Source organism: Gouania willdenowi, chromosome 7, assembly GCF_900634775.1.
Source record: "Gouania willdenowi chromosome 7, fGouWil2.1, whole genome shotgun sequence".
NCBI classification, from domain to species: Eukaryota; Metazoa; Chordata; class Actinopteri; order Blenniiformes; family Gobiesocidae; genus Gouania; species Gouania willdenowi.
Genome location: NC_041050.1, coordinates 7,070,562 through 7,079,779, shown reverse-complemented (window position 1 = coordinate 7,079,779; position 9,218 = coordinate 7,070,562). Strand labels below are relative to the sequence as shown.

Genomic DNA, 9,218 nt, shown 5'->3' with positions numbered 1-9,218 from the left:
ATGGCTGTCCACTGCTCCTCGTGGAGGGATAAATGCAGAGGACAAATTTTATAAATGTCAAAAAAAAAAAACCACATATGACCAATAAAGGCCAAATCCCAGATTTAATCTTAATCTGATTTAATTTAATGTGTGTTTTTGTTGTAAATGTGTGTATTTTTCTGTCATTTTCTGCATTCATGTTGTTGAATGGTGTGTTTTTTGGGGTCACTTTCTGCATTTTTGTTGTTGCTTTCTGTATTTTCCTGTCATTTTGTGTAATTTAGTTGACAGTTTGTGTGTCTTTGAAGCTATTCTGTAATGTGTTATTGTTTCTTGTGTGTTTTCACAGTCATTTTGCTTGTTTAAGTGGTTGTTGTGTCTGTCTTTGTTGTCATTTTGAGTTTTTACGAGTCATTTTTTGCATCTTTGTGTGTTTTTGTGTAGTTTCTGCATTTTGCTGTGTGTTTTTGGAGTCATTATGTGAGATTTTGGTATTTTTTGTGTTCTTCTAATTTTGTGTGTTTTCCTGCCACTTTCTGCATTTAAGTTGTCGATTTGTGCATTTTTGGGGTCACTTTCTGTATCTTTGTTGTTGTTTTCTGTATTTTCCTGTCATTTTGTGTAATTTAGTTAACTGTGTGTGTCTTTGAAGCTATTCTGTAATGTTTTTTTGTGTGTGTGTGTGTTTTCATAGTCATTTTGCTTGTTTAAGCGGTTGTTGTTTTGTTATTTTGAGTTTTATGTGTCATTTGGTGTATCTTTGTGTGTTTACGTGTACTTTGTGAAAATTATTTTATGTATTACGTTGGGCTTCATATTCCTTCCAACTTCTTGAAATACAATTTTTGAGGATTTGTTTTTGGGGCCGCACAAAAATAGACTGAGGGCCACATGTGGCCCCTGGGCCACCAGTTGCCTTTATCTGGTTTAGACACACAGAAATGTATATGATGCGCACATTAACTCAGGCAGTACGGTGAAGACTTTCTGAATACATTCTGCTCTGGGCACACATACGTTCTCTGTCCAGGTAAACAGTATCAGCCTCCATGTGCGGAGGTTTGTAAACTAATATTTGGAACTTTAGAGAAAAAAATTAAAGGAGAAAACATTGAAAATGGCTATGATGGGAAATCTGTTTTACATTTTTGTCGATAGCCCTGATATAAAAATTTACCTTTACACAAATTTGAGAAGAGTGGGCACCAGAAAGTGTATTTACAACAATGCAAGAGATAATAGAAGAAAAGCAATGCATATTTAAAGAGGGGAATTGATTAAATCTTGCAAAGTTGTGGAAATGTTTCCGTCCACAGCATCAAACACAGCTTCCAGATGACACGGAGATGCCGGGAATTAGAAAAAAACACCACTCTTGATCTTTTCATCTTCAGGATTACTCCACTCCTTTCATGAACTCCAAGAACTCTGTTGAAACAATTAAAATGTTTTCATTTAATTGTACATTTATTCACATATAAAGTATTAAATCAAGTATTATTTATCTCCACCAAGGAGGTCATATTTTCACCAGCATTTCTTTGTGTGTTAGCAAAATTACGTCAAAAGAACTTAACGAATTTTGACCAAATTCGAACCAAAGATAGACCTTACGCCATGGAAGATTCCATTATATTTTGGAGGGGATCCGGATCAACATACGGATTCTGGATCAGTTTAAAATGAAAATAATATCACTCATCGATGGTGAATTTTCAAAAGTTCTCATCTTGGTTTGTAATAGACCAATCTTTCTAAAATTTGACTTGGTTATATTGAGTTGGATTCTAAATTAACCCAACTAGTTTCATACAGATTGAATCTAGATTGCCCATTTCGTCGCAATTTTTCGAAGAAATAGGGGTGCCCATATTAGGACCTCTCTCATCATTAGTGAAATTTCAAAAAATCATATTATTGTTTGTAATTGACTGATCCTTATGAAATTTGACTCACTTATTTCAGGTTGGTTCTTCAATTATCGCACCGAGTTTCATTTTATTCAGATCCGGATTGCCCATTTTATTGCAATGTTTCCGAAAAAATGGTGGTTCCCACACATGTGGACCTAATGTACTGTTACGGGGATAGACATTTCTTACAGGCCTTTAAAGTGTGAATAATCATGGACAAAGATCAGAATCACTGATCCAAATAACTGCTAATATTTGACAAAGAGGATATTTGGTGCTTGCCGAAAGTTTACGCTCCCTGAGCCCTGTTGTTTTTCATAGAATATTGAATGGATTTATCTCAAAAAGATGCTAGAATGCACTGGAGGTCATCAGTAGGTAGTTCTGTGATATCACAGAGTAAAGGAAATAGTTGTTTGCAGGTCGGCAACAATTAAATCCAGTACATTATCAAACATAATAAAGTAAGGAATATGTAAGATTATTATATATATTTATTTATTTATTTATTCAGTTTATTTCCGACATGGTTACATTCACTTTTTTTTTGTTTTTTTTTGTTTTTTCTTTTTGTACATGCCGAAAAAGGAGACGAGAGAAGCAGTTTGCTTATCTACATGAATAAAAATTGCCACTTCCACTTTTGTGCTCACATCTTATTCACCTTGAGTGCGCTAGATACGACTTAGTGTGGGCGTGGCCAGGTAGCATATCTACTACATGGAATATACAAGACACAATGTCCCGGTGGAGGAAGCAGAGATGATTTTCTAGTGATTCCGAGGAGGAATGTTCTACCAGAGATGTGCATGACAGCATAAAATACAGTTTCTCCTGTTCGTCACTACAGCCTGTGAAGGAGGTAAGATGGCACTGACCGTGTCGTCATGAGGACTAGTTCCTTACTTAGCACCCTTGGTTTGTCAACGTTACCTTAGTAAACCTCGAGTATTATACGTGTTCTTTTAGTAGAGCTTCAAGTTCACTACAAGTACGGTTTCATTTGAGCTTTTGTCCAATAATTGTCTCACTTCAATCACTTTTGTTGCCAAAGTCAACAAAATCTGCGATGATTAAAATGTATTTATATTTCTGGCTCTTTTAATGTGAAAGGTCACCCATGTCTTTTGGTGCCATTGTCAAACAGGGCAGTGCTCCACTTGTTTAACTCTTTTTTTTTTTTTTTAACAACTTACTATGAAGCCATTTGCAAGACAGAAGTTTTAAATAAGGGTGGATGTATTCAAAGAAGAAAGAAGAAAAATACCTTTACCTTCAATAATATAATGTATATATTTCATTAGGTCAATATTGACACCATTTGATGTGTTACAGCGTTGATTAACATAAATGGGTATTTGAGTTGGTTACCTTAGGAATTGTATTTTCTTTGGCTAAATACATTACAGTATCTAACAAAACTAGCAAGAATTTTAGTTTTTGAAAAGAGACAATACAGACAAAAAGCCTTAAAATGTTTTGGTTTTTTTTTAAACCTAGAGTTTTTTTTTGTTTTTGCTCTGAATGCTGCATTAATCTTTATAAGAAAACAAGCAATATTTGCAAGTTGGTTGTTTTCGTGTGTGAGAGTTTATTTTTTTTCTGTTGTTTTTTCAAAGGTTTTTCTATTACATTTGCTCCAGGGATTGCGTCCGATTTATATTGTAACTGTTATAACAAATAAAGATTTGATTCGATTATTCTAGAAATAGAATGTGAGCATAACATGTACAATGTAGGAATAGCCTTCACACAGTTTGTGTTGCAGAAAAGACTCTAAATGTGTGACTTCTTCTGTGAAATACATTTTATCTTCTTCAAATGTATTTCTTTTATCTCTATATTGTTAATGAACAACTTGCACTTTTTTTTACTATCTGTAATGTTTGTATTCTTTTAACATGTTCTGCACTGTAAATAGGAGAATCTCCCAATCTTGTTGTACTTTGTATAATGACAATAAAGGCCTTGTGTTGAACTGAATTTAACAACAACAACTTTTGAGAGAGCTGTACTACCTTTTTTAGTGATACCGTTTCAAATTAGTACTTCATTTATCAAGAGGCAAACACCTTCATGCAACGAAACTTTAAAGTGAATTTCACAGTCTTACCATCATAATCAATTTTGCCATCATTGTTCTTGTCTCCATCTTTCATGAGCTCCTCGATGTCGTCCTCAGTAATCGCCTCTCCTGTCGATTCCAGCATCGTTTTCAGCTCCTCCAGGTCGATGTAACCATCCGCATTTCTGCACAATCAAAATCAGTCAAACTTTTATCAAAGCACACTTCACTAAGTCTTCCCAGGTGGCAGAAGTGGAGGTGTTTGTTTGTGTCGTCCCCACATCAGACGTTCAGGCATTTAGGAGTCTTTTTTTTTTTTTTTTGTGTATAAAAAGTGTGACATGTTTGTTCTTTGATGCTCAGACGAGGTGTCTGGCTCACACAGAGTGGGTGTTTAAAATATTCAAAGCTGTCAAAAGGGATTACAGGGCAAACTGCCTGCTGTACTCCACAGAGTTACTTGGCATTTTGTCAGCACATATAATTGCACAGAGGGTTGCGTTCTTGGGAGAAACCACACGATGAAGAGCAATTTGATCACTGCACTGTAGTCATTTACAAATGATAGCGGCACCCTCTGACTTTGTGCCAGTTTTTACTGCTGTTGTTGTATTAATTCCTTCGAAAATGAAGGCATAATGAAGGAAACTATCAGCGGGGCTTAAAACGTACTTGTCAAACATTCGGAACAGCTCTGCCAGCTCTTCTTCTGACTTCCCCTTGCTGTCATCTTTCATGCACCTCACCATCATCACCAGGAACTCGTCAAAGTCCACCGTGCCGCTGCCTGCACACACAGCATTAGATTTTTGACTTTACACGAGCATTGCATCACATTTAATAACCAAAACAAATGTTTTCATACTTGTCACAAATGCAAATCTCCATTTATTTCATCAAGCCTTGTCATTATACTTATATTTGTTAATTAATGTACACTTTATTTCTCTACTTGTTCATGTTTATCTTGATTTTACAGTGTAGTTGGTAGATGGCTCACTGTACTATACTTATATTTATAATATCTGTATTGTATTTGTACATTTGTATTATATTTTCCTGGAGGTGTGCAATATTTATTCCCTATTTAACAGTTTTTTATTTAATTATGTAGGTTTTTCTTTTCTTGTGTTTCTTCCTTTCATTCAAAATATCTGTTAAAAAAAAAAAAAGTATATCTGATTTGATGCAGGCCATTATAAAGGAGATGATCCATGATGTGCAAAGAATACTTAATGGTTTTTTTTTTTTTTTTTTGTTTTTTTTTTTAACTCATTTTATCCTTTCTTGGAATTTTTTGGGCATCTTCTCTAAACATGACAAACCCATGTGTCACACAGACTAAATACACATTTTAAGCTGCTGGATACAATAATAAATAAAAACACAAAGATATTGTGTAGGCTCCATGGATCAATAAATCAAAGACTGTTTGCTCAAAAACAAATGTAAAATGTTGAATTTTAGAAAGTTTGTTTTGATTTCTACTGTAAATAATCTCATTGTCCCTTAGTCTGATGCATTCCTACTGTGATTCCTTGTGTTTCTTTACCAGACAAAAAGGACAGTGATTCACGTGACACCATTTTTGTTCTGGTTTGTTCCCAGTATTCCCCATGATATCACCTCAGTCTGCAAGACGGATTTGAATCTTTACGTGTTAGCCTAAAATATACATCCTCCATTCATTTGCTGCAACTTTCAGTCCTTGAAAACACCAGAAATGTGTTGGTTTTTAAGAATGAAGTAAAGATACTTCTATGCGTCCGTCTTCAGGGTGTCAAACTCATCTTAGTTCAGTTTGATCTTAAGTGGGCCAAATCAGAAAAATTCCATGTTTTTGAGGAAGTAAAAAGTTAAAAATTCAAATAAGTGGTTCCTAGTTTGCACTTTCACAAAAAATATGTAAGTCTCTTAAAATATCCTGAATGTTAAGCAATCCGTCAAAATTCCTTGAGCTTGCAACTAATGTTCTTAAATTTTGCAATATAAATTGATTTTGTGGATGCATTTGCATGAGTTTTCTTGGTTTAAGAAATCAATTATAATTCAATATAACTGCAAATGATGTAACACTGCAAGTGTCATTGTATTTTGGTGGAGTTGTGTTGAAATTGAGAATTTGGAGGGAGTCAGATGTCTACACCTTTACAGTGGTTTACAAAGAGTCATATACAGACCTTCCTGTGGGCCTGACTAGATGCTTTGGCTGGCCGAATTTAGCACACGGGCCTCGAGTTTGACACCTGTGACCAACGGGAGTCCAGATCCCAAAATGCAATGCGGGAAACTTTTCCGACATTGTCAATCGGAGAGTTCCCAATGCAGATCAAAAACAAACTTTCGAGTGCCAATTTCAACTTTTACTTATTGAGTAAATTATCTTTTATTTATTGATCTATGAGGCCTATACAACATCTTTATCTGATTAAAAAAAAGTTTTTCCAGCAGCTTTAATGCATCACTTTTTAATTATTATTAAACTTTTATTTAATTTCAATGTTAACCTCACATAAAACCCCATTAAGTATCTTATACACTGTATATATCAACTTATAACAGGTACGGACTGGGATGAGTAGCTCATTTAAACATCATCTGATCATTGGCTCTGAAGATTCCAATAATTCCTTGTTCTGTTTAAATTTACCATCTTCATCCACCTCGTCAATCATCTCCTGCAGCTCCTCCGGCGTGGGGTTCTGGCCCAGCATCCTCATCACCTTTCCCAGCTCTTTGGTGCTGATGCAACCGTCCTCTGCATCCTGTACGAAGATGTCAAAGGCGGCTTTGAACTCTGCAAAAACGGCACCGAAAACAGACTTATTTGGTGTTTAAAGTTGGTGTTAGTAAAGTTAAACTCAAATAAATGTAATGGGAATTTATTTATTTATTATTTTTTTCTTTGAACACACCATTTTTTTGTTCATCTGTCAGCTGCTCAACCTGTTAAAAAAAAAAAAAAAAAAAAAAAGAAAAGTAGGTTACACTTAAGTCAGATAATAAATGTTTTCGGTTATTTTTGGTCAAAATTACTTTTTAAAATGTTTAGAAAAATATTTTTGTGCTGTTTTTAGACTGTTATTTAAAAAAAAAAAAAAAAAAAAAAAAGCAAATAAAAGGTGCATAATCAACTTTATCTTGACTTTATATGTCAATTGTATTTAATTTAATTTACCATTTTTGGTATTTTGCATTGTTTTCTGTATTTAAGTTACTGATTATGAGTTAGTCAGGTTTTTTTCCTATTCTGTGCAATATGGTGAAAATTGTATAATTACGAAATGGGGGAGGGATTCAATAAGTCTTTCTTCTTCAACTCCTTTTCGAGCAAACATTATTGCAATTATAAGTGTACATGGATCATTAATGTTATTTTGAACATCTTTGATTGTTTTCTCTGTTGGAGTTTCCTTGTACACGAAGAGTTTTTATTTATTTTTCTTTCTTGTCCCTGCTAAAAAAAAAAACAACAACAAAATGAAATCAAACTGTGCGACCCTGAGCCTCCACCAGTGCTAAAAAACAGAACCTGTGTAACGTAAATGAGGGCCAGTAGGAGGAGGAGTTAAAAATAAACAGACAGGAGGATCAGAAACCTCCGATAAAGGACACAATACAGAGCGCTTTGAATTAGCATAGCTGTGGATCTGACCCAACAATGGAACAGTAATCCTGGAAAAGCTACCACGAATGAGAGAGGGAGACAGCTGCTTATGTAAAAGTTATTGTCTGTCGTCCACTATCAATACAACACACACACACACACACGCGTATAGACTTTTAACTTCTCGCTCCTCCAGCAGTGAGAAAAAAAGGACATGTAATGTACATTCCTATGGGTTTTGTACACTGCTCACTGGGGACATGAGTGGATGTGACAGCCGTGGTGGACAGATAGTCACCCAGGACAGATAATGCTGGAATCCAGCCGTGGGGGGGTTTATCTAAACCTGAAGCCCTACTCTGGCACCAGAGGACCACGGACACTGAAGCATCTGCGCAAATGGCCAAAATTAGCCATCCAAAAGTGGGAGCGTTCCATTTGAAGTAATGGACGAAGCGGCAGAGCGTGGACTGCATGGGGACGTGTCCTGTCAGTGACCTCATGAGTGGGCTCCTATCACCTCTGACAGCTAGGGCAGATACTGTAGGAGCAGAGACGTATATGGTGTTGAAGGCTCTCTGACATCAGCTGGTGATGGAGGAGATGTTGCTGTACAAACTAAACCACATCAACAGGGATTTGTCAACTGTTCCAGTAAAGCTATGAGTACTCTGACAATGGGGGTCTTTAAAATAGGACAAGACCTGCACAGCAAAAAAAGGCTTAACGCTCTCACATCCAACCAACCATACATGGTCAATCACACCATCACTGATCACGTGTTTAACATTTTAGTTTTTGGGGTGAATATCTACGAAATGAATGGATGAGTCAACAACAAACGCCTGTATACGCATACGTACCGCTGCCTTGTAGATGTCATTCATCTTGGATGCGTCCCGTGTGCCGTCTGTTCCAACAGAGAGGAAGAACGCTGGTGTCCAGATCAGAGCAGGACTCTGGCCTCCTCCTGGGAGGGTTTTATAGTAGCCACAGACTGCCACTGTCTGGTCCCTCCCTGGACCAAGCAAAGCAGCCTCCCCTCTGTTTATGCCTCATTCTGTCTGTGTCTGTAGTGTGTATGTGTGTCATTTTGCCAATCTGTCACAATCACCAGGCTCAGATAAAAATGCTGCAGCTCTTAGAGGGGCAAACTTTGGAATGGAATGAGGTGTGGGGGGGGGGCACACATGGTGAGGCCTAATCTCCAGGGAGGAGGTGAGGTGGGGGGGGGGGGCATACACTCAACATTCCTCTAAACCAGGAGTGGAGTCTCTCAAGAAGGCTCCGGATGCTGTGGATCCATGAAGGTGTGTTTGGGAGACTTGGCTAAGTTTTTCCTCACAACCACTTCTATTACCTGTTAAAGAACAGAAATAACCTCCAGAGAGACAGCACGAGTATTTACCAGAAACACTAAGATTACTTTTAAAATGTCCTTGTGTTTGAAAGGAATTGTTAAAGGAGACATATCATGCTTTTAAATCCTTCCTTTTTACATATAAATCATACAGTTGTGGTCTATATAAAGCGGAACTGCAATGCTTGGGTCTGAATTCCTCTGAGAGCAATTCGTTTTGGTGCGGTCTCTTTAAATGCAAATGAGACACTTCATACCCCGCCCCCTCTCCAGGTTGCAGAGGTGACACTT

At 36.7% G+C, this 9,218-nt stretch overlaps 1 protein-coding gene across 1 annotated transcript; it reads right to left on the bottom strand.

The window, feature by feature from the left end:
- Positions 1 to 597: 597 nt before the first annotated feature.
- Positions 598 to 8,635, bottom strand: tnnc1a (troponin C type 1a (slow)). The gene is made up of 6 exons (XM_028452771.1): positions 8,431 to 8,635; positions 6,876 to 6,906; positions 6,611 to 6,757; positions 4,633 to 4,747; positions 4,009 to 4,145; positions 598 to 1,410 (listed from the first exon to the last, which is right to left on the bottom strand). The coding sequence occupies exons 1-6, from the start codon at positions 8,452 to 8,454 to the stop codon at positions 1,379 to 1,381; spliced, it is 486 nt and encodes a 161-aa protein (XP_028308572.1). The 5' UTR covers positions 8,455 to 8,635; the 3' UTR covers positions 598 to 1,378.
- Positions 8,636 to 9,218: the final 583 nt, after the last annotated feature.